The following is a 25881-nucleotide window of genomic DNA, read 5'->3' as shown; positions in this document are numbered from 1 at the left end:
CTCAGAAGCTGATTGATAAATGATATTTACCTTTTGGTACGCCCAATTGAATGCAACGCTAACGAGCCAGCCAACAGCCAGCCAGCCGGGCAGGCAGCCAAGCATTGTGCATTACGCATTCTCGGCGAGCTCAGATAATCACAAATGTCGTCGTGACAGCAATTACCAGCATTAGCTTAAGGTCAAGCAGCAACAGCATACAATTAGTTAGTTGCCGTAATTCTAGTTGGCCAGCAGCTGCCAACATGCCTGCATTATGTATGCCAAATTGGATAAAGTTTCCCAAACGGCTTCCATTGACAACTGACTAAAGCGAAGCTGAACGTGTGCTGGCTTTTGACTTAGAGAACAAATGACAGCCTTTGGTTAGGCTTATATCTTGTCAAGATTAGAATGTCGTTGTTTAAATATCCCACCAAATTCCATAAACCGAAAGTCTCGTGCCCAGCTGATTAGGCACACAAAAACTTGCAATCTACAACTTCTAAATCCTTGCAGCTCGAACTAGTTGTTGACAAATTTACAGTCAGAAACAAAGTTCGGCAATAAGAAAGGAACTGCCAGAAAACTACCCGCTTTAAACTTGAAATCAATGTTTTGATTTTAAAGCCATGGAAGAGGGAAGCAGCCAGTAAGTAATTGCAAAAGCAGCGAAAAATAAGGAAACCTCACTCACGACACTTACTAAATGTGTCACTCAAATATTAGTAGGATCAATATTTTAAAGCAACGCTGCGATTGAGACCTTAAAAAAGCAGGGCAATTTTTAATACATAACATAAATTTTAAGTTCTTTAAATTCGTTTCAAACATTTAGTTTTTAATTTAATGTACTTTCCCAGTAAAATGCGTATTAACAATTCTATTTTTAATAACTTTATCCCCTTGGTCAAAACACGTCGCCTTTTCCCTTGCCCCGTTCTATTCCGGCATTTTTGTTTAGCATTCTCTCGAGGGGGCATTCAAAACCATGGAAACAAAGGCCTCACTGGCAATGGGTAGTAATCAGATGTGCGCGTCCGCCAAATATGTTAAGCGATTTATTATAAATATTTAAAATAGTTTTCAACCCCCTTTTTTTGTTCTAGCGCAATGTGCTTATAGTTTCAGCTAAATTCTCAAACATTAATTGGTTGTTTTTTATTCATTTATTTTTTGCCACAATTTTATGAGCTCAAAATATTGTAAATTTGACAGTTGGCTTTTGTGTGTGTGTAATTTAGTTTAAAATATTTTAAATTACAAAACATTGCCATATTGTGTGCTGTTGTTGTTCTTGTAATTGGCATTTTGAAATAGATTTAAATTGTTTAATATTTTATCTGTAATTTATTAGCCTATTCTCGAAGCTTGCCTTTAAACGCACTTTACTAAATATCAAGTGAATTTCAATTATTACCCCAATTCCATTTCTTTATCGAACTCATATTTTAATATTACCAATTTGTTTATATTTCTGTTTGTTATTCTATGGTCAAAGTTACGCAACTTCAGTTGTTACTCACATTAATTCTTAAAAAACAAGCCACGCCCACACACAAACACACACTATGCACATATTTGTGCGGTCAAAATGATAGCCAATAAACTTTTGACCTCATATTGTCAATAATGTCAAGCATCAAGGGAGGGGAAAGGGGCTGGCCAGGAGAACAACCAACAAAATATTTGTACAGTCAACCTGCATGACTGGGCCAATTCGCAGCAGGTTCTGCATACGACAGTTTTGACTAGGCAGGCTCTAAAATAGTAAGAACGTGTCAGACGGGCGCAATCGACTGCGCAATACTCTCTTCACAGCGAATAACAACCAAAAATAGTCCAAGAAATTATTTCTTGGCCACTTTAAGCCTCCGACCTGAGGCGGAACTAGGCGCAGCTGCAATACATTTGGCCCTCTTTACTTTTTGGGAATGGCTTTATCTGACTCGAGTGTACACCAAATGTTTCAAGTCAATAGCTTGGATTGCGGTGAACCATTGTGCATATTCTCGTTTTCTTTTTGTGAACAGAGTATAAATAGAAATGCCGCTCTCAGTTGTTGTTCAGTTGTTGCTGCTGCCAAAGCAAGGATTATAAATTATAACAGGCTCGCACGGTTAGTTATGTTGTGCCAATGGTGGCTGATTCCGTGGCTGTGGCTCCCCTCCGCAAACATGTATGGCATAAATGTGGCCTGAATATATTTATATATATATAAATATGCGCATATACATATATGCGGTCTGTGCAGAGCAGGACATATATCATTGATGAATGCAAGCGCGCTTAGTTGAGTGGAAAAAGGCTGTCGGATGCGAATACAACAAAAAAAAAACTATATAGCCTGCCAGTGGGCGGCCAGCTTAAAGCTGTGCCATAGTTGAAATCCGAGCAAAACGCCCTTGAAGCTTTTGATTTATTTGCTGTAAGGCAATCATTAATTTGTTTGGCAAAAAAAACCAAGCTTAGCATACAGTTTCAGCTGCTGTCAGCTTTAGGGGACACAAACAACCACCAAAATGGAGCCGATGTGTGGCAAAGGCAGAAACGAAATTTAAATAAAACGAAACCAACAAAGTAATCTGACACATGCGCTGCCAAATGATGGCCTTAACGCTACTCTCGCTGGCTCTCTCCGCCTTGCCACTAGCCGCTTGATGCTTACCCCGGCTCCAGCTTTGCACACCAGCCTTGGAGTCAGCGAGAGCTCCACAAGGCAAGTCAAGCCGGCGGAACACTAATCCCATGTGCAGTGTCTTCCATGTACATAAAACTGAAAGTCACTTTATTTTATCACAGCGAGCCCAAAAGCTGACACTTATTAAGGACAAAGAATTGCCTAAAATGGAAAATTCCCAATGAAAATTGGATGAGCTTAAATCGAATTACGCTGTGTTATTCCGAGCATAAATATAAAAAGGAATATAAGATAAAAAAAAAAAAACATTTATTTACGGTGTTGATAAGCGCCTAGGATATTTCGGCGGCTTCCCCACAACTATCTCAAATTTTATTCGATCGGCTTTATCATCTACATCTCCATTGTGCTGCAGTTGCCTGATCTCTCCGGTATAACCATTTTCTTTGCAACTAATTTCCGTCATCTCCATTTTTACCTCCTGCTGGCAATCACCCTCTAGGGAATCGGACATTGAGGAATCGCTCATCCAATCTTCGATATTCGTACAGTTGGCTTTATGCTCATTCACAATATCTGCTTGCTCAAAAGGTGGAGGTTCTGCCGTTTCCTTGCGCTCCTGTACATCCGGTTCTTCAATGCTTTTCTATAAGAAATATTAAATGTCCATGCTGGTATATGTCATATGGTGGGATGCACTAAGCTGACTTACCGTTCTCCAGAAATATTTGTAGACAAAACAAGTCGAAAGGATCAGTAACAAGAGTGAGAGGCATATATAGCACGCCCTCAAGCTCCATTCGTCCGGATCTGGTAAAGTTACCTCATATGTTACCTCAAGCGCCTCGTGACCGAAAGGTGGATAAATGAAGCGTAAAATCTTAAATGTGACATTGGCGATTATTGTCTTCGGGTACGGTTTGGCGATTTCCACAAAGCGCACTGAATCGATCGACATTCTATATATTACGGTCATGTTAAAATCAGTTGAATGCGGCCAAATGAAATACTCACCTTGTGATCTCGTGGTCAGAGCGGAGTACTTTAAATTTGCCAGATTTGTATTATGTATAGACATTTGTTTATTTGTTGTTTCTTAGTTAGTTTGCTTGTTTGCTGTCATGTAATGCGAGCGTGTGTATTAAATATGTTACCCCAATGGAGACTCAGTGAACGAATATAGTATATGTGTGTATATAGAATTGCTCGATAATTCATTGCCTGCTTTTGGATCAGACTCCCCTCTGCTTTACAGTACGGAGACCAAAAACCAAAACCAAACCGTCATCAGTCACCAGTCACCAGGCAAACAAAAACAGCTTGCACAGAGTCGCGCCGTCATATACAACAATCTTGCATACATTACGGCGCCATGGCGAAACTTGTAGCTTAGGCGGCGCAGCTAGCTGCCAACTAACTTGGCCGAGTGCGCGTGCTCTCAGCCAGAAACACGTACAAGAAATCATGAAATGTTGCCGCCATCATACCGAAAATTGTACGGTAACGTGCAGGCAATCAAAGTATATGAAGGCAGAGCCTCGTCTACGGCTGTGCTTGCCTCTGTATCTGTGTCTGTGTTTGTGTCCCGGTCTGTGTCTGCCGCTGCGTCTGCATCTGCGTTCCGCGTTTGGATCTCGCTCCTAGTCACGGCTGCCACGTCTGATTTTTACTACACACGTGTGTGATGTGACGTCAACAGGATGCCGGCAGCACTAGCTGCGGAACTAACCCAAAGTCCTGACAGCAACCGGCTGCTACCTCTCTCTGTCGCCCACCCCCCCCCCCCTCTCCCTCTCTCTATCGCCCTCTCTCGCTCTGTCGCCCGTTCTCTCTCTATCTCTCTTGCCGAGACATTGAGCAATTCTCTGGCAGCCGTGCCACCAAAATGTGTGGCATAGCTGACGGCCCAGACGTGCCAGCGTTGAGCCTGTTTCTGCTTTTTGCTGTTTAAGTAAGCATGCAAATGTCACATGCAGTCGACTCCAGCATCCAGAAGCTGTCGGGCAGTCGGGTACTCTAGTGGGTGAGCAGTTGTCGTGATAAGCAGTCTCAGCTATCAGCGTGCTAGGCCAAATGCCGCTGCAGCATAGCAAAAGAACGTGTATGTGTGTGCGTATCCATAAAAGATGAGCCAGGCTGTTGGTTTCCTGGCTGCCACGACTGTTGGCTGTTAGCTGTTAGCTAAGCCAGGCTGGGCTGAATTTAGTGATTTCCCCAAGCATGTGGCATACTTTTATACGATTCCGTTGTCGGCATAAGAATTTTGGCTGATGGTTATTGATTTTGCACGCTGTTCAAGTTGCTGCTGCTTGGGGCCAAGGTGAATAGTTTGAGTTATTGCCGGTGGCTGTTTTGTGTCAGCGGCAAGTTCTGTAGAAATTGTTGCATACTTTCTCGTGCTGCAGTTACAAGTCAATTCACATCCCTGGGGCAGCCATGCTTATCTCATATGTATGCCAGAAATTGGCCCACAATATTGCCCCCAAAGACACGACCCAGCCGCCACCACTAGATATGACGAGCTCACGCTTTGCTTTTAGAGTGCCTATCAAAAATTCATAGGGCACATCGAGAGGTGTCAATAACTTGGCTACATTACGGACTACAGATTTCCTGGCCAGCAACCGGGATGGCAATCCCAGCCCAGTCCCAAAAACGTAATTTACAATTACTGCACGCACAGACAATTTATTTTCGAGTTCTAACAAATAAGCTTCGCATTTTTGTAGTGGCCTGCAGTAACGCGAGTCACTAGACGAGAGACGGGGGCTGCTGTCTCCCAGGTGTATTGCAAATCAAAAAATCAGGCAGCTCGAGGCCAGGCAGGGCAGGGACAGGGCACTACAGGGCAGGGCAGGGTGGGGCAAGGCACGGCACACGCACGCCCAAGCAATCAGTTAAATGTTTGTGGAACTCGCCTTCGTCGAGCAGTCGACTCGAGTCGAGTCGAGTCTCTGAGGAGCAAAAAGCTAAGCTCTCAATGCGTTTCTCCTTTGTTTCGCTTTTGGATGCCTCTCTGACACGCCTTTCCCACAATTGAGTTTGTTCGCGCGAAAACCACAGAAAAACTAAAGAGCAACAAAATCAAACGGAAATTCTGCGGCCAAACAGGGAGCGACGCTCGATGAAGCGCCAAGTTGAAAAATCGTTTGTCGCAATCTGAGAAATGGAAGCGCAAGAGCCACTGGCAAACCGAAAACCAGAGGAACAGCTCCCGGGGAAGGGCGTCCATCCAGCTCAGCCGCAGACGAAGTGATTTGGCTTAAAAAAAAAAAACCCTGCCACGTAATGAAACTGACAATTTAACTCGCACTGTGTGTGTTCGTGCTGAAAAATCGTGTTATCGATTTAATGCGTTGCACTATACAAGTACATATATGTATATATATATAGATAGATATATGTGTACATAGATAAATATGTACAGGCGAATAGGGGTATCCACTGTGCCCAGAGTATCAAGGGCAAACGCGCACATTGCCGAAAGGGTTGGCCCTGCTTCCATTTTCCTTTTTCCATTTTCCTTTGCGTTTGCCTTTGCCTTTAGCTCTGGCATTGGCTTTATCGCTGGCTTCTGTCTTTCTGACTGACTGACATTTTCGTGTTGTTTACGGGAATTCTCTTTGGCCGTAGTTTTCGTCTTCTTCCTGCTCTGGCCAGACTTGTTGGCAAAAGCATTTGATTAATTCGCAGCAGTTTTCAATTTGAAATTGCTTTAGTTTCATTTTTTTTCTCAAATCCTCTGCGAATATGTGTTTATGTGTTATGTGTGTGTGCCTGTGTGTGCATTTATGTGTGTATGTGTGTTGACAGCACTTTAAACTCGCATCTGAACCTCTGGCCAAAACTTGCCACAGGTTCTGAGTAATTGTGTGACTTTGTCAGAAGCTGAGAGCTGCTAGCTAAACCTTCGCTGACTTTTTATGGTATTTTAATGCTTAAATTGGGCATAATGAAGTTATGAAAGCACATTCTAATATTCACTACATCACAATTATTTCTATTTCTTATTTTTAGACCTTAAGACACCAAATTATGGATATCCTGGGTGTCTCCTATCCCAGCTCACTTGTTTATTGCCCTATTTAAGATCGCATTTTCCAACTTAATTGCTTTGTACTAATTTTTAAATATTTTTCTTTTCGTTTTAGGTACGTATGCATAATTCACATAAAGTTTGTACGAATGAGTAAGATTAAGGTAGGATTGAAAATTTAGAAGTGCGTTTTACAGAACTCTGAACAAGGCGAGTGTAAAAAGCTCTAAAGCTCTCTGTTGAACAAAAAGTTGTATATTTATTTATTTTTATCTATGTTCCAATATGCACCCCCTGTCTGTTAAAAAACATAGTTGAATTGTGATTCAATCGACTGAAACATATTTTCAGGATATAAAAAGAAGGAAAAACTAACGATTGGCAGTTAAATTTCTGTTTAATTGTTGATTATTAACTTACCAACGTTTCGTTGCAACAAATACAGAATGTCAACATTTACTTGACATGACAACGAGAATTGCAACTGGGAAAGTCAGTAAAAGTTAGCAGAAGGATTAACTTATTTGGACAACAAGATATATAAATAATGATAAAGCAGATTCAAGCAACAAAACCTGCAATGATGATGAAATTTAACGCGCTATAAAACCAAACAATGGCAAATTGAAAATGCGATGCACCCACATGAGTTAACACAAACACACTCACACACACATGGACACGGACACGGACAGAATGCCTAGGCATGCATAATAATTATGACAATCCAACGCATATTTGAGCAAATATAAACAAAATGTTAATGACAAGGACAAAGGACAGGGTGCAGGAAAAATGTGTGGGGATATGTAGAATGTCAGACGACGTACCTATAAGTTTAGTTTATCTGGCAACAAGGCCTGCATGGCAACAGGCACGCTGTCAGTTCATCAGCTCGATCCTCTGACAATCGTCACGATAAATGCCACACGCATGTGGCATGCAACAAAACGATTTTATATGCTTATTATGATTACTGACAGTTGTCGGTTGTTCCTGCTGCTGCTGCTGTTGTTGCTGCTGCTGATGTGCTCTGCTGTGGTGTTGTACATTATTATGATTATTATGAAAATGCAAATGAAGCAAAGTTGCCAGTTGCCAGTTGCCATTTGCCAGTTACAGATTCCGTTGCAGATGCAGTTGATGTTGCTGTTGCCGTTGCCGTTGCAGGCATTCATTATTATTAATATGACAGAGCACAGAGGCTGAGCGGCAGTTAAACATGCAAAATGCTTTAAGCGAATTGCGAACAGAATTCGAAATGAATGAATGTATGAATGAATTGATAAGAGTCTGCCTCGATGAATGTATGACTGAATTCAATTGAACCAACTGAAGATGTGAAGTTGTACAGTTTCTCTGGTTGGCATTTCTACTTTCTCTTCTTTCGACAAGCTCTGTCTGTCACTCTCTTTTTGCTCGCCGCAATGCAAATAGAGCCAACAATCGACAAGGCATTTGTTTGTCCACGTTCTGGCTTCTGGCTGTTGTTCTTGCTATTTGGTTGACCATTAACATAATTTCAATTTGCATAAAATGACGTTAAATATTACGTTTTGGACAGCTGCAACTGCAACTGCAAATGCAACTGTTTGACTGACAGTAACCACGCCCGTTTCATAGTCAACCCCACCCATGAAAATTGGGTGGCTAATTGCAGGTGTGAATGTGTCGCGCTATGTGCATTGCCTGCTTCATTAGACACACACACACTTACACACACAAACGTACGCACACACAGACAGCCGCTCATAAACAGTTGCAGCCATTTTATCCCCTGTTTTTCCCACTCGCGCATTTTATATTTAATTTAGATTGCATTTTTTATTGCCTAAATAATGCATTGCATTTTCAAATCTAATGCGAACAATTTGTGCAAGTTATATGAAAACGGTTTGGTTATTTTGTGGTCGGTTTGTGTGCATGCCAAAAAAATATATATAATTGTGCGTGTGTTTGGCCCTAAAACTAATTGATTGAAGTGTTTACAAACATAATTGCAAAAGTTATGGCATGACAACGGTCTCTCCTCAATGGGCATCAACCTAATTAATATGCATAAATGGACACGTTGTAGATAAATCCCAAACCTTATCATCTCCACTTTTGGCCAACGTTCAGCTGTTCCACTTTTGGCCAACGTTCAGCTGTTCATTTTTATTTTGAATTTCGAGCAAACTGGGAATGGCAGCTCGTTTGGCTGCCGCCAATTGCCACTGAAAGTGCAGCAAGAACCACTTTGAATCAGAGTCCTTACTAGAAGCGATTTAATGCATACTTCATGAGCAGTTTTAGTAGCCTGAAGGCCTGCTATAGACTTGTGCAGTTCATTTATTATGATAGCCAGTTGATTCGCTCAGATTGCTGGGCACAACTAAAAATACTTGGAATGCGTAAATTGAGGGAGACCTTAAAGCGTTTAAGTCGGAGTCGCGAAATGCGTGGCATACATACAAACGGGCTCAGGCACCGGCAGAACCATCAACGTAACTTTGAAGTATTTCCAACTCGATTATCATAACCCAACTAAGAATCATAATCAAATTTATCCATTTGACACTAAACTTTCTACAAAGGGCGTAGCTAGGGTTCGCTCCAGCGCCCACAGAATGGGTATGGTAATAGCTGGCGGTGGGGGCAGCAAAAGAACTTTCTGTTTCTGTTTGTCTAGGGCACCACGGAACAGCATCGTCATCATCAACTGCCGTAGAGTTGCCTTCAAATTGAGTTAGTCAATTAGAAATTTTCGTATAGTTCCTAACATTCAATATGCCATTGAAATGCTGCGCCTCAGAGCGTTTAGGGCTCGTTGCGGGCTCTGAGCAATGCAAATTTTGAGGTTTGCCAGTTGTCAGCAATTTAGCATGCTTAAGCTGCAGTTTTGAAACTACGCATGAACCTAAGAGCCTGCTACGCTACAAAATGTTTAAGCCACAAAGTAGTCCCATTCCGAATTCATTGCCGTAACGGAGTTAGGCCCCAAGCCGCTTTATGGTGTCATGCTTACAACGCTTTCAATGATACAGCAAAATTGTTGGCCCGGTGCTTTTAGCTTTTTATGCAAGTTTTCGGCCAACCCAAAGGCCACATAGTAGACATATAAATGTGTGTGTGTGTGTGCGTACATACACTGGGGAGAGAGTGCATATGTATTGGCATTCTCTAAATTGTGTGTGCGTAAGCTCATTAAGCTGGCCAAGTTTTGTGCCTTAATTTGGCTTTGCAACTGACTTAGCTGCTTGTTTGCGAATCTCCAACTCGTTTGGCCAATGCGCCAGAATATTGTTGCATTGTCTCTGACAAGAGTACTTGACTGTGCGCAAAAGCCATGCAAATAGGCCATAAATTCATATTTTATTGGCTTGGCTCGGACAAAGACCCGACAGACATCTGCAATGCAATGACTCGTCGACCCATTCCTGCACCACGAAATACTTGGCCAAATGTTCGAAAGCTTCTCACAAACAATTATGTCAACTATAAGCTGCTTTGCTCTTGTGTGTGTGACTGTATTTGTGTGTGTGTGTGTGTGCGTGTGTGTGTGTGTGTGTGTTGACAATGAACTTGTGGCATTATATGCATTGCGACATTGCATACTTTAAGGCGCTTGGCCAAAATTCAGTCCACTGACCATACAAGCGCTTTGAATACATTCAGGTACAAATTCAGCACGAGCTGGCATTTCAGTGGCTGATATGGTAATGCTGTCCAGCAGCCACTTGTACTTCATGTTTGCCTTATATTCGACGTCAATTAACAAAAATCAACGGAATCATTTATTAATATCGAGCCAAATGTACACTTAATGTATATAATATGCATGCACATCATTATACAATAAATATAAAGCACTTTTCACTTGCTCTACGCATAATTTCCAAATCAGTTAATTCACATTTATTTCTATCTATCATTTGCCTCCTAATACGAAGTTTATACATGGTAAATGCTATTCAAACTGATTTAAATTCTGGTTCTGCTGGATAAATAAAATTTCTCCTGCACCATACCAAAACTTGTCTCCATTAGTTTGCGGCATAAATTTTCACTGCATGGAATTATACAAATACATACATACATACAAATACTTACAAATACAAATACAATAATGCTGTATCAACTGCATTTATTGTTATATTTAATAACTTCATTAAAAAAAAAAGAGTTGAAATCGGCTGCAAACGGCTGCGCAATACTCTGCTTACTGCAACTGCCTGTTATTATTAATATTATTTGCTTCACATAAAGTTATAATCTACTGGCCAAACTTTGTTAATAGCACTGGCTTCTATGGCTTGCTGCTAAGATTCAAATCCGGATCCCCGTTATTAAGTAACCCATCAGTAAAGGTGTGTGAGTGGGTGCGGCTACAACGGCTCAATCTTTAAGGACCTCATGGGAAATCTTCTTGGAGACAAGACCTGGTACAGTGACAGTATTCGAATAGTTTTAATACTTTCTAATATACACAAGAATGTAGCTTCATGTTTCATGTCTCTAAAACCAATATACTCGATTTGACGTTATGGACAGAGTATAAGAACGGCAGTAAAATGGCTACTGCAGCTAAAAGTGGCAGCCTTTTAGGTGGCAGACCAGTTAATGGCCCGGAAATATGAAATAATTTCTATTGATTATAAATCTCACCATAAAAATTGTTCTAAAAGAACAGAATTTTGTTGCTGCTTTTTGTTTTTTGTCATTGTTGCTTCGACTGCAACTCGATTGCACCGAGCACTTAATGCAATTTGCATTTCTATGCTGTCCACAAATGTCAGCGTGTGTGTTTGGGGGTGTGTTTGTGTGTTTGTGTGTGTGGGCCATGGAGAGTTTTTGCCCGAAAGGCAGGAAATACGTATACGCCCCATTGTCCCCATGCACTTATTTGGTCAGCGTACTCTCCCTATATTTCTGTATAAATTTCAATTTAGCTCAGGCTGAAATTTGCATTTGCAGCTGTCAAGCAAATTATTGCAGGCAGCTTAGCACGTTGTCCTTTCGGCCTTTTGATTGTTGTTGTTTTAATTAAAAAAAACCACACACACACACTCACATATATATATTATTGCTGTTTGTCCGTCTGTGGGTCTGTCTGTCTGTATGTCCGCCCGTTTGCTTTGCCATTCAAGTGTTAATTTTATTGACATGTGACAGCCAGCAAATAACTTGCCTGTTGGTAAATGTTTAAATGTCGTAGCTGTTGTTACTGTTATTGCTTTTGTTGGGTTCGTTGCGGTCGAAATGGATATTTTTAATGAATTTAATAAACGCACCGCCCGAAACAATACTCGTAAATCTCGTAATATCAAAAAATAAAACCAGAAAGAAAGCAAAAAAGAAACCCATTTGACATGCAAGCCGTGAAAGAGCTGTAAAAAGAATGCCAAATGGAAACCAGAACCGAAACAGAAGCCAAAAAGCAAAGGTAAAAGGACCCCAATAGGACGAAACATTAATCAGCGTTAAAAGTCGCATTAAACAAAATGGGCGCGAAAGGTGGACGCGGGCGAAGGGCAGCGCGAATTGCACGCAAAGCCAACGCCGAGCAGTCTTCAGCTAAACCAAACCGAACCGAACCGAACTGAACTGAACAGAACCCAAGCCCAAGCAACCCAACAAGAAACCCAAAAATTATCGAAACGTAAACGAAATGCCGAAGAAAATTGGAAAAATCGTTGGCGAAAGGGAAAGCTAGAAGAAGAACGAGCAAGCACAGCGCGGCCGTTGCAAGTAGGAGCAGTCGGCGGCGGTCGCAGGGTGCTGCCAGCCACAGCAACAACAACAACAACAGCTACAAACGTGGCGAAATGAGTGAGTGGCAGTCAAAATCATTAAAAAGTCGTAAAAATCAAGGGAAACGGTAAACAAAAAACGAGCACTGGCAGCAGGAAAATGGGTGCAGCAGACCAGGACACCCCCTGGGAGGGTGGGGCTGGTGGAAATGGAGGAAAAGGAGGCGGCTACTGAAAATACGCACGCTTTATAATTAGAATTTAATCAAGCGCAAATCGCAAACTCTCGCAATTTGCAAACCGAACCGGGCCAGAAACCAAAATGGTTTTGCCCCCGTAGGCGGCACACAACCGGGCCGCAGTCTGTGTGTATGTGAGTGTGTGGTGTGCGCACAGCTTTTGTTTAACGTGTAATTAAAAGCGTCGTGAAAACCTTTTAGTGTAGCGCCAAAAGAAACTCTGGGTGCGATGATATTAAATTTCCCAGCCAGAAGAGTTAGCTGGATCTGTGCAGCAAGTCCAGCGGCATAGATTAAACATAAAACCCCATCATTTGGCCCGACCTTGTACGACCTTCGGTAATTGATGGTAGGAAACAACTTTTTGCATGTGTCATCTAACTAATGATGCGATACGGTTTCCGTGTTGGGGCTTTTAATCATTGCCAATTACACAGTGCAGAGCTGTGTGCCTGTGTGTGCGTGTGTCTGACATTTTACACCTACCTCCTTGTAAATGACAGCAGAAATGAACTATAGTAAGATTTCGATCATTGGGATAATCGACACCCTTATCTGGGTAAATATTTTTATAATACAACAGACACACATTGGACAAGAAAAGACTACGAAACTTTTTGCTTTACTATAGATTAGCAACATTCGCAGTTAGAACTTGAGCTCCAGCTCGAAATTAAGTAAAAAGTGGGACATTCAATCAAAAATACTCTACTCACAAAATATATGCATAAAAAGCACACAAGAAGTTATATTTCGAAAACTGAGAACTTTTAGCATCAAGTGCGACTCACATAAAGAATTAGATTTAGAAAAAAATAATAGCAAAAACTTCTTATTTTAAACACTTTTGAGAACTGACTTTGACAGAAAACAGGAAATTTCTTTTCCATATATGGTCATGAAAGCAGAACATGCCTGCTCGAGTAAACCACTCGGGAAGCCTAAAAATAGTACTCAACAGCAGCAGCAGCAGCAGGACGAGAAGTTGTGACATTCTAATTACTGGCAGGCAGCAGGGCTCAGCACGAGCTGCTTGTCAAGTATAAACTTTGGCCATAAACAAATTTTAATGGAGCAATTATAAGCGTCTAAAAATGGCTCGCAAAACAAAAGCAACTCGCAATTTTCATAACTAAAGGGCAAACTACTTTTGCGCCAACTACAAGTGTGACGGCAATGACGTACAGTTGGACCGGGTACAGGGTGCCGGGTGCCGGTTGGCAAGTCAGTTTTGTTGTGTTTGTAGCCAAAATGCAAATGTGTAACACTTGGAGGCACGCAGCCAAATCGTCGAGATTCGTGTCAGGTTGTGCACGAGCATGGCGATGGCAATGACGATGACGATGACGCACGCCAGTGCTAAAATGTCTTTAAACGTCAGAGGGCTGATAGAATGGCATGCAATGGCATTTGTTAAATCTCCCCTGGCCGATTAAACGCCACGCGGACTTCATTGATATGCATCTTTGGGGCGTGTGGGGGGACTTCTGCCGGATTCACTGAGTTGTTCTCGTCTTTCGTGCTTATCGACAACATCATTTACAGCAGCGGCAGAAATATCTTCATAAATCCATTGCCTACCCCCAGGGGCTGACGAGTCATTCATTGCTGCTGTGAATAGGCGGCTGACTCACACAGTTAACCCCTTGTTGGTTGCATTAAAATTCCGCCTTATTCCCCGCAGCCTTTGTCTGCTCTTCATTCTGTTTTTTCTCTCCTTTTTTTTTGGCTTTGTTTTGCTCGTGTTTACATTTTAGCTCATGCGTTTTTTGTTTGCTTTGCTAGACAGACGTTCAGAGTGCCGCCTAGGCAGGCGTCGACTCTTTCGGCCCGCTTGGCAATCTATTAAATGTTGTGAGTGCGTTTACTCGTAGGCGGCAGACAATAAAACTGTTGAAGTGATTAAAAATAGTCGTAGCCCCCTATAGCGTAGTGCTCTGCCGCGTGCACTTTTTATAGCATACTTTTGTGCGTTTTTGTGATTTGCAAACGGACAATTCGTTTTTGTTTCAGGCCAGGCCCCCGCGCTGGCTAAAAAACCATTGAAAATCGATCAAGTCGATGGTGCGTTAATGGATTTCTAGGCTACACAAAAGTTTATTGAACCGCATGCCGACAATAGTAACAGCAACGGTGTCGACAATGAACTGTAGCCGTACACAGAACAGTGCGATTAAATTTGTCTGCTCTGGTCATTCGGGAGAAAAACATTATTGAAACGGTAAGCACTTGCCACTTGCCACTGGTCGCCTTGGTCGCCTACACACGTCGAAGCACGCCCATAGCTATGCAAACGCAAAAACACGCGCCACACAGCACATAAGGCACACCCAACAGGGCAAAAATCTTAGACTAATCGTTTTTTGATTTCTTACCTAACCACAAAGGCTTTGTCCACCTTGTCTCGGCCTGTGTCAAACCGGGAGACAGGAAACCTGCGCAGGAAAAGGGTTTTACAGCACGAACCCGGCGGCTTTTCTGTCCATTACGATTTCTTTCTTGGCCCCATCTAGATAGTGTGCCTTGGCGCACAAGAGTAATAAACGCCTGTTGAAGGCGACGCCCTTAACCCAGCCAGACGGTGGCCCGACCCTTTTTTCAGAAGACTTTTTGTTGCGGCTGTTTTCGCATTTGCAATATTGAATAATGTCGTTTTAATTACCGCCTCATATTGAAGGCCATCCCGTTGCCAAGAGGAAATCGTGTAGCTGGCTTATAAAACAAAAGCAGCAAAAAAAAAGTGAAATAATTTTAATTAAACGCGAAAAAAGCCAGCACGTAAAGAAACGCCAAGGCCTCTAATTACATTGTGTGTGAGAAATGAAAATGAAATTGAAATTACTTAAAGCGAAAAATGGAAAATAATGCGGGAGGGAGTGAGTAAATGGTTGAAGATTTATTACCGCAAATGACGAGTTTTTAGTGCTAATTTTGAACGAGAACATTTTTCTCAGCACTTATCCTTCTTGCTGCGCTGAATCCTCCTGTCGTTGATTTGATTTGTTGTTGCCTTGACTGCGTTTAATTATAAAAACGCAATCCACTCTGGCTACCTTTTTTTTAAGGCTCCCGCCATCATGGGCTTCTTAGCACGCCCAACCTGCGCCTGCTCCATAACAGCCTCCCCTGGGCTGTGGCAGCCGCAATCCAATCAGCAGCCAAGTCGTCGTCCTGCCCAACTTGGCGTTGATTAAAGGGCAAGTTTTTTTCATTGCGCACAAAGGTATGCTATATAAAATGCGTATCAGCTTAGACAGCCCGCTAATTGACGGGTGAGGGACTCAGGACGGGCACGCGCAACGTTTTCTAATTGAATTGAATTGATTTAGTGGATTCTGGTGAGTGCTGCCTGTTGACCAGGTACCAAAGCAGGCCCAGGTAAATGTACAGGTGTAAACGGCGAAAACGTGACGCTAATGAATTGTGACTTGGCGCAAATAAATATGTGGATGAAAAAGCGAAGGTCGCTGGAGGTGAAAACACTAGAGCCCAACATTATGTGTTTGCATTTAACGCTAAACTCCAAACTTATCCAACTGTCAAGAGCAAATTACATTATCGTCATATTTTTTTTTATCATTTTCAATCAGCCACTCCCTTTGTGCGCAGTCGATTATCAAAATTAATTAATCGCCCTACCCAGATCACATATTGCGTTTAGGTCCCCAAATCATTGGCTCACATTGGAAAACGCATTAAAATGCATTCAACAATTAGCAAAACCGCAGTATAACAGTTTGTATAACACACACCTGCACGCACCTGCCGTTTGCCATCGCACGTCATTTTTATTGCATAACAAAAATTGTCAAAATTGTCAGTCAGGGGGAAGTGCATAGCTCATGCATACCTCCCGCTTGCTGTCCACCCCTTGATATCATTGCAAAATTTCATTTCCGCACAGGCCTGACAGGTAATGTGCATGGTAGCCCCTTTCCAAACCCTGCCCCACGCCACCCCCCTTCCTATGCTCTCTCGGATCATTGCTGTCGCTGTTTTTGACAATTTTCATGTTTCAATATTTCATTATGTGCAGCAGCAAATCCATTGTTGTTGCTGTTTTTGGTTCTACTACAAAATTATTTATGCATAATGCTGGTAAAGTGGGCGTAGCACAATCTGAGGCCTTTTAATGCGCTCATATCCGGCGTGCGAACAAAAACCATCCCCGATAGTAAACTGGGCGAACTGCCTTGGCCTTAAATATACTCTATGCTGTTATGTTAAAGCAATGTCATTTACGTTGGGGATTGTTCGCTTTGATCGATGTTGCACGGCTGATTGGGCGGAAAGGTAAGCCTCGGGTGTGGAACGGGAACGGAAAAATACACACAAACACACAGGTTGTACACTTTGGTTTGAAGTAAGGTACAGAATGCGCACACTATCCCGCCCACATCATTAGATGGGCTCGCACTCAACGCATAGACATTTTCGGTTGAGGTTAGCCAGTTATAGCCAATTGATGATATATAAGCCTGATTCGAAAGTATAAACTTTCTCTCTCTCATTTTCTTGGCCTCAGAGTCAGTTCCTAATTTCAACCCATCGAAGTTCGCTTTGCTAATGGCCGAACCCGAAACGAACGAAACAACCAAAAAAAAAAATGCGATAAAATGGGAAAATTGTGTAGAGTGAGTGGTTCGGGGAGGCGTGGCAAGTGTGCGTTAATGACAGAATAAAACGAAATCCAAACATAAATTACGCGCTTATCAATTTAATTTATCTTTCGGATTTCTTGGCCACTCGCTTCTAGCGTTTGCCTTTTATTTGATGGTTTTGTAATTGAGTAATAAACTTTGGCATCGTTTCGTTTTTGCGATTCGCCAAAGTTCGCCAGAGTTCGAGGCAACATTGCCATCCAATCGAAATAGAGGCCACAATAAATTGAAAGTTTCTTACTTTTTATTTTCTTCCACTTTACGCCACCTTGCTTCTCTTCAACTGCAATAATGAGACAAAGCAATTGCCCGGCTAAGGAGTCGAATATTCTTCAGTGATACTTTTTCACTAACTGCCCACTAGACGCTGCTCTGAAGACGTTTATTGTATTCGACACCCGCGATAAGCGACCATTAAACGAAGCCATTATCAAAATTTTACTACTCTTTTGGCTTATTAATGAGTCTCAATCGGCAGCTCGATTGTGTGCCCGCGTGTGTAAGAGGCAGAGTATTTAGCAGGAATTTTACAACATGCAGGACGGTTCATTTATCACAGCTCTCCAGGCTAGCCACGCAAGCTAAACCCAATTTTACAGTCTATGGCCAATCAGTCAACGAGACATGCAACTTGGGAGGCAAGCAACCCCTTTGCTCATGCCCCATCAGCCCCCAAAATCATGGGAGTGCATATCTCCACGAACAAAGCAATTTATATCACTTAAATTTAAAGTAGCAAATAAATCTTTGAATCATATGGAGTGTGTGTACACTTGTGTATGTGTGTGTGTGTGTGTGTGTCCCAACAACCCCCTGTGGCGCTTAAAGCTCTGAAGCGAACATTCGCTTGGACTACCCGAACTGCGCTCTCGCCGGAAATTGACGACTATCAGTGTGCAAATCAAAATTGTCGGTCATTGTCGCATTGCGCCTAAAATGACACACAATAAATTTTTATTTGCCGCTTTATTAAATTTTATTTTACCCAAACTGCGCGGCTACTTGGCCTGGACTCTAACAGCTGCAGTCCGGACTATCCATGGGACACGGTCTATCATCTGTGGAAGCCACGGACTGTCTGGCATTTGTCTGGCATTGGCCATATAACACAGCCCCTCCCTTCCCTCTTGGCTAGTCAGTTTCTGTGTGCGTGATAACTACAAACGTGCCTGTGGGGCTTGTGGGTTCGTTGGGGGCGTGGCAGAATGGTTGCCTTTGGCAAAAAGTGTTCGCCGTCTGATGACTGCGCGGCCGCGGAAAAAGGCAAATTCATCAATTACTTAATATAATTACTTTTGGCTTTCGGATTATGCATATACACCAGCATTCCCACACACACACACACACACACGCACATACACACACACGCACACACACAGACAGCGGCAAAATGTATTGCATACTGCGCTGCCTGACGGCGTAGCCAACATTAATACTTAATATAATAAATTGTAGCCAGTCGGCAGTGGCACCCGCACAGTCACATCCAGCCCTTGTGCCCAAATCCAAACTACGCCCACCGCAGCCCACATCGTCGTTCATTTTGCAAATATTTTTCAGCGCAGCGGCCACAAAAAGAGAGACCAACCCGAATGTTGGGTTCTGGCTGACTTTGTTTGGCCCGCACGGTTTGGTTTGACCGTTAGCCGGCTCGGGACCGGGACCGGGTCCGAGCCTAGCTGCTGCATTCTGTATACTGAATGCATGCGAGCTCTGCACAACTCCATTACCAGTAGCTCTGATGAAATTAACGGAGTCCCGCACCCGCCGTTTGACGGAAGCGCAGACTCTGAAAAACCGGAGCGCTGGGATCGTGGGAGGCTCTTACAGCCTATTTGCCTTTTTAATGGCACTTAAAGTGCAACGCGAATGCGCTATGAAGTTGGGGGGAGTATTGGTTTTGGTTGAGAGGAATGTAATGCGGTAAATGCAAATATGGACTGAATGATAAGAAAATTAGAGCATAATTTCAATCTTTAATCAAAATTGCATTTGCTTTAATATTCGATTTGTTTAATTTTTTCAAAACATAATTTCATGCAAAATGTAATTAAATGGACCTGACATCAATATTAATATATGCCAACACTTTGCGTACCCTTGACCATTTGCTCATTTTATTGGCCACAATTATCCTAAACTTCAAACTGTTGCGGCGTCATTTTATGGGCATATAAATTGTCGTAATTTTAACATTTTGTCAGTTAATAATATTACATTAATTTATTTATTGGCAGCGCAGCTCATAAAAACCATGCATTAAAAGCAATTAATTTCAAACTCTGCCAAACCGATAGAGAAAAGAAAAAACTAAAAATAAAAAACTATTGAATTGAATTTAATTTAATTTGCAATGCCGTTGTACAGCAGGGAAATAGGCTCTAAAACTACGTAATTGCATCACAAATATTAATTTCATAAATTTCATAATGCCAAATCTATTTTTTATTGCTGTTGTTGGTGCGCATATTTAATGGCTTCAGCTGCACACAATTAAAACAATTAAATGTCAGAAAAATAGCAGAGTGCATAATAATTTACAAATAATGCCACGATTTGGGTGGCATAAAATGTATTCGAGTAAATATGATAAATATCGCAAATATTATTAAAGTCACTTTTATTGACAGACGAAAGTCAAAAACTGAAAAGCGTCGGCTACCCTCGACTATTCAATGCTCTGTTGACAGTGTATAAATACAAAATTCAGTTATGTATAAATATAAATGCAAATATAAATATATTATTATAAAAATACAAAATATACTAATTAACAAAATAAACATAATTAATAGCAAACTTTACAAAGTAAACCGCACCTGGAGTATATAATTCTGCAGGATTACGCTTGGATTTCTGATTTTAAGACACGGCCCAAGCCAATTACTACCAAACCGCGACCAAAGACGGAAATAAAAACAAAAACAAAAGACAGGACTGTCCGACTTTCAGATTTTCCTTCTGCCAAAGCTTTAAAGCTATCTAAATGCAAGATACTTTTTTGAAAGGGATAGGTTATTTTTTTTTAACCTTTGGCTCTATGAACCGTCTTGTTTCTTCATTATTTCAAAATTTAAAGTATTTTCGCATTTGCCACAGCAACAACAAGAAACACATAACACATATATCCACTGTATACACATATGTATAAAATATGCAACAGAAAGTTTCCATGGTTCATTACGTATGCGCCCTGTAGCCAGGGCCAGCTCGAAAGTATGCAATTGAATTTAAATATTGCAAGTGTCTCTTCAAATATGTGCATATGTATGTGCATATATATGCACATATACAGTATATCGGTGCTTTTATGAGTGCCATGTTTTCATCCGCGATAATGAACACAAACTTTATTACAAAATGACGGCCATTTTCTGTACCGTACACCCAAGCTGAAAAGTAGATAACCGATGAGTTTTTTTTTGTGGTCGAGACAATATTAATATCGCCCAATCTTATGGTCACAGTTTTATGTATCCAAGCGAAACATTCAAGCAAAGTCTTACGATATTTGTAAGCATGCAATACGCAATGTGCAGACTGTAGCTGCGTTTAGTTTGCTTCGATAGTTTTTAATCAGCAGATATGTTTATAGTCAAGATTTAAATTAGCTGGGCACTGAAATTAGCAAACAGCCGCCTCTTCCCTACGAGGCCCGCTTACTATGTAGGTTTATGGCGGAATTGGTAAAACCACAAATGGCCTATTACAAAGGGTGTGCATTAATTTCAATTAATTGCGATAAGGCTGGCAATGTTTATTGACTATAAAATAAGCAGCCGTCATTATAAAATGGAGGAAGGGGTGGGCAGACGACGCATTATAGCAATAACCGCAATGTAAATGACCAACAGAATGGCAAAAAATAATTTTTATAACGATGATCAAAATCGACGTTGCAGTAATTTAAATTAAATGCATTAAAATTTGAATAAATTGCAACAACAACAAAATATATGGGCAAAATTGGAAACAACAACAACAAGAAGAGCGCACAGCAAATAAACAATAATTATAATAATAAAAGCAGAAAAATTGAAGCAGCAAAAAAATACAATTGCAATAAATATGGCAGCACTTTACAGTTCATTAAATCGAAAACAAAAGGCGACCGCCTGCATTTATTTTACCTGTTAAATTCACCAAGCACAAATAAACAAACGAACAAACAAGCAAACAAACAAACAAACACACAAACGAACAAGCAAACAAACATGCAAACATTTCATTTCGATTCGTTTTTAAAATACTCGCACATATATCACAGTGCATTTAATGCTGGCTTTATCGCAATTATTGCCATTAGTTTGACAAACGATGCCACAGAATCATGCAGAATTTCAAGCTAATTAAATTTAAGAGCGGAAATGCCAAGTGTCCGCCAAAAGCTGCTATAAAACAGTTGTTGTTACAGCAAACGCACAGAGGTAAATAAAAAAACAACAACAGCAACACATGCTCAAACATGACTCTTAGCACATATCAACGCCATATACACATGCATATATATATATATGTATATATCTACCTTCTGCTCTCACCTGTCGCTTGCTCTGATGCTTGGCCTCGGTGTCTGCTTTCAGTGTGCCGCGGTTTAATTGGTCTAAAAATTGCACGTCAACGTAAATAAATTTTTATTTGAAAAAGTTTATTAAAAATTTGCATTGCGCAGGCAACGCACGTAACTGCCACGCCCACTAGATGGTCATGACTATTCGTATGCATGTGTGTGTTTGTGTGTGTCTCTCTGGGTGTACGATTGTCCTCTGGTCGCTTTTAGCCATTGGCGTTTTTTATTTCAAACTTTTTACATTTGGCTTTATACCCTAACCAGGGGTATTATGATTGCAGATACAATATGTAACGCAATCAAAAACACGGTCAACAATGGAATTGAATTTATTTTGTATTTATTTTCATCTGATTTGATTTCTAACAAAATGCATAAGTTTTCTTATGTGCACATATAAAAAAGATGTTTTCATCCATCTTCACGTGTGTTTGAGCCCAAAACCTTGAGCAAAGTGTTCAGCAGTCAGTCAGTCTGTTCAAACTATATTATATGTCTACAGAGAGTATATCACTATTACCTCTAGTAATACTAGACAAGTATGATCTTTATGTGCAAAGGTATTCAATCTTCGGCGCACAAAATGGCAACAGTTCATCTGTGGCATTGCTTTCTGTCCTGCAATTTCACTCGCTTATATTTTATTTTCTACTTTTGTTTTTTTTAATTTTTGTTATTGAAAAAGTTTTGAGATTTGTTAAAAATAATATGGCAAAGTTTTGCTTTGTAATTACATGCGGCAGCCACACACTAAAAATGAAAATGAAAAATAAAATGTTGCCCTCCATACGGACAATTCAAATGTACCAAAGCGTCGGTAATGAAAACGTCGAATATGTCAAAGATTCTTAATATTGTAGATATGTTGGCAATTAAGCGTACGTGCTCAGACCTGAAAATGTTCACGGACCGAAATTAGAATTTTTAAAATTAAGGTGCATGGACTTCCTTTTGGCAATAAATGGCAAGAGTGGCTTTGCAGGAGCTGGCGCAAAATTTTAATTAAAACAATATTTGTGAACAACAAACAATCAAAATACATAAACTAAACTAAAGCTCTACACTGATAATCCCGGAATTAGGCGGCTAACAGTAAACACCCCTGACTAAACACGAACGTAAGTTGGCAAACAAAGAGTCGGGAACGGACCTCGCTGAAAACTTATTTATGCGCGTACTCTGCGTTGTCTCTGGCTCAAAGGACTGAAACTGTTATCAAATAATTTATGCGTCTCACCTGCAGCAACAAATTAAGTTTTGTTTTTGTCCAAAACAACAGCTGGAACACCGAGAATACCGGGAACAACGAAAAGGTGCGCCAGCAGCAGCCTTACAAAGGCAGCGAGTAATCCACGTGCCTTCTTCTACTTTTAACTCATTAACTGAGAGCGAAGTGCTGCCAGCTTGGCAGCCACCCCCAGCGCCACCCCCTTGTCGTGCCGCTGCTGGCCATTAAAAGACTTATTTTCACACTTGCATAAACTCATTTAGTGCGAGAGCAAACTGAAAATTGTCTGCACAAAAGGTATATGGACGGACCCCTCGCAGTCCGGAGAAGCCCCCAGTCGCCACCTTATCACACGGCACGTTGGCCACGCTGGCGGAGAGCGAGCGCGTCGTGACATAAAATTAATGCCCAACCGACAATTTTAATCGGCAACAATTTTTGTCTTGAGTTATAGCTCGAAACGAAGAGCAAGTCGCACCCTCAGACGAGGTCGCGAAAAGTTTGCTGCAAAGATTTTCAAGTTTTCGGAAACAAAGCGAATGGCCGGGACGGGCCATGTGGGGTCGAAGGGCATGCAAACGTGCAGACATTCAAGCAGTCAGGCAGCCGGATGCGTATATTTAAAACTTATTAAATTGCTATAATTTATACGACTTATCTTGTGGGCGCTGGCGCTGGCGGTGGCGTCTTCGAAGCCTCGAGGGTTGCTTAGGACTCGTAAAATACTGAGCAAAAATCTTATTGCATAGCTACAGGCGCGCACACGGCATGAACCTGCGACAGTTCGAGGCAATGGCAATTAATTTACATGCAAATCGTGCCAAAAGTTTATGCCCTCACTCCCCCCGTGCAGCGGGGCAACCAGTGAAAAATCCAGTGTCTGCGAAGCGCCTTTAAGTATTCAACGCTTAAAGGCTAAGACAACAGGAACCCGCCTTCCCACATACTTGATTAGTGTGCCGCCCGCTGTGCGCCGCCTGCTTCTAACAATATGGCGAGAGCCGAGGACTACGACCCTTTTGGGACTGCGACTCACGTGCGTCGATGTCGACAGGTTGCCGTACCTTAAAGACGATCCAAGTTCTTAAAAGTGCTCTTTGTTGCTGTCATTGTTATTGTTTTTGTTCGTGTCTATCCCGGCCTAACAAATTGCTCAGCTTTTTCTGCTTTTTATTGTTGTTGATTTATTGTACAACAACAATGGGAGCGCACATTAAACATTCTGTAATGAGTTTAAAGTTTTTAATAGAATTTTTGATTATACCCGTGTTGAGACGAGGGGTTCGACGACCTATCGGAAAATGCTACTTACTTAAATTATCGTAATTACAAAATTACGATTAATAGGCATACATGGTGAGGGGAGAGAAGCACAATTCGTCATAGGATATCTTTATATGTGAAACGCGAATTGTGAGTTTTATGACTCACATTGCCCAACTTGATGGGTTTCTTAGCGTTTGCCTTGATTTGCCCTAACGAAAGCTTCCAGTTGCTTGCGTCCCATTTTGCCAATCCATCACAATCCTGTGCCGCGTACTCATTCCTTGGAATCACTCTTATGGCAACGTCTTCTCTTTTTGCTGCTAACCCATTTCCACTTTGGGTAAATCTCTTAAGCTTCAAACACTTTGTATGTACAATAAATTTGTATCTTCACCGTCTGTCTCTGTTTTCTTTTTCAATTTCCACAACCCAAAACGCGGCCATTAAACGCTTTAAAATCAACATCAGCTCCGCGACGACAGGGGCAATAAAGTCGATCCAAAATTGCTTCCTCTGCACATAAAATCCTACAACATGGCGAGCCCAAAATCGTCCTACATGCCTAAATTCCCTTACACAACATCGCAAACACACACACACACACACACACACGCACACATACATACACTTGAACACAATTACTGAGCTTTGCACACAAACACAGCAAAAGTGAACGAAACACTTTACCATCCGCCTGATTTGCCCCCTCTCCCTGTCTGTTCCCCCTCCTGCCACGCTCTCTGCCCACTTAATACTTAAATGCAAACGTGTAAATTATGTGATTTTTCCCCGGCGGCCATGTTTGTTTGCAAACTCCATTACCAACATGGCGGGAACTTCCTTCAGCCTCGAAGTCCCCTCCCTACCCGCTCTTCGCTTCCACAGTCACCTGTTTGTTTCGAGAAATCGTCGCGTTTTAACATTAAAAACGTAAAAAAAAAACCCAACCAAGAACCCCTTTATGTGTTTTTCATGTACTTTTATTTGATTGTCGCACGCTTCGGCGCTTGGCAGGGCAACCAGCTAGATGGTTAGGTTCGGGAGTTCGAGAATTCGGGAGTTCGGTGCACGGCGAAGAGCTGAAATTTATAGCTCTCTTTTAGTGCTTAAAATATTAGCAAATGTTCATTAACGACTATTCAAATTGGCGTTAGTCAGGCTCACTTAAAACACTGCGCGAGTTCTGCAATTACTCAAAAGTACTTAACACACAATTGATGAACGGAAGGGTTTTAACAGTCCGGCGATAGTGCGTTTAATTGAAGCCAAGTTCAGTAAATGTCGTAACTTAAAATGTTACTTTAAACAATTGCATCTGACAGGAAATCCTTTAGTTCCTACATATGTGTTTGATATGATTTTTGCAAGAGAACACATTTTGAGACTTGAAAACAAATTAAAATGAAATCTAGCTCTGTCTTGCGCCTAACTATGACTGCATGGTGTTTATTGGACTGCAGCAACACCTTGGCAAGTGGCGCACACATAAAATATAAATTTGTAATTTAAATATTATTAAAAATGTTAAA

The 25881-nt window shown here is 41.4% G+C and overlaps 2 protein-coding genes across 2 annotated transcripts in view; one reads left to right on the top strand and one right to left on the bottom strand.

Moving 5' to 3' along the window:
• The window catches only part of LOC115770509 (teneurin-m), a 145084-nt gene that overhangs the window by 101053 nt on the left and 18150 nt on the right, over nt 1–25881 (top strand). The gene's annotated exons all lie outside the window — the stretch shown is intronic.
• Nucleotides 2919–3795, bottom strand: LOC115770518. The gene is made up of 3 exons (XM_030715819.1): nt 3635–3795; nt 3333–3579; nt 2919–3266 (listed from the first exon to the last, which is right to left on the bottom strand). The coding sequence occupies exons 2-3, from the start codon at nt 3576–3578 to the stop codon at nt 2934–2936; spliced, it is 579 nt and encodes a 192-aa protein (XP_030571679.1). The 5' UTR covers nt 3579; nt 3635–3795; the 3' UTR covers nt 2919–2933.

The sequence above is a fragment of the Drosophila novamexicana genome, unplaced genomic scaffold, assembly GCF_003285875.2.
Source record: "Drosophila novamexicana strain 15010-1031.04,08,12 unplaced genomic scaffold, DnovRS2.1 tig00004555-arrow-pilon, whole genome shotgun sequence".
NCBI lineage: Eukaryota > Metazoa > Arthropoda > Insecta > Diptera > Drosophilidae > Drosophila > Drosophila novamexicana.
This window is presented reverse-complemented; position numbering and strand designations above follow the sequence as displayed.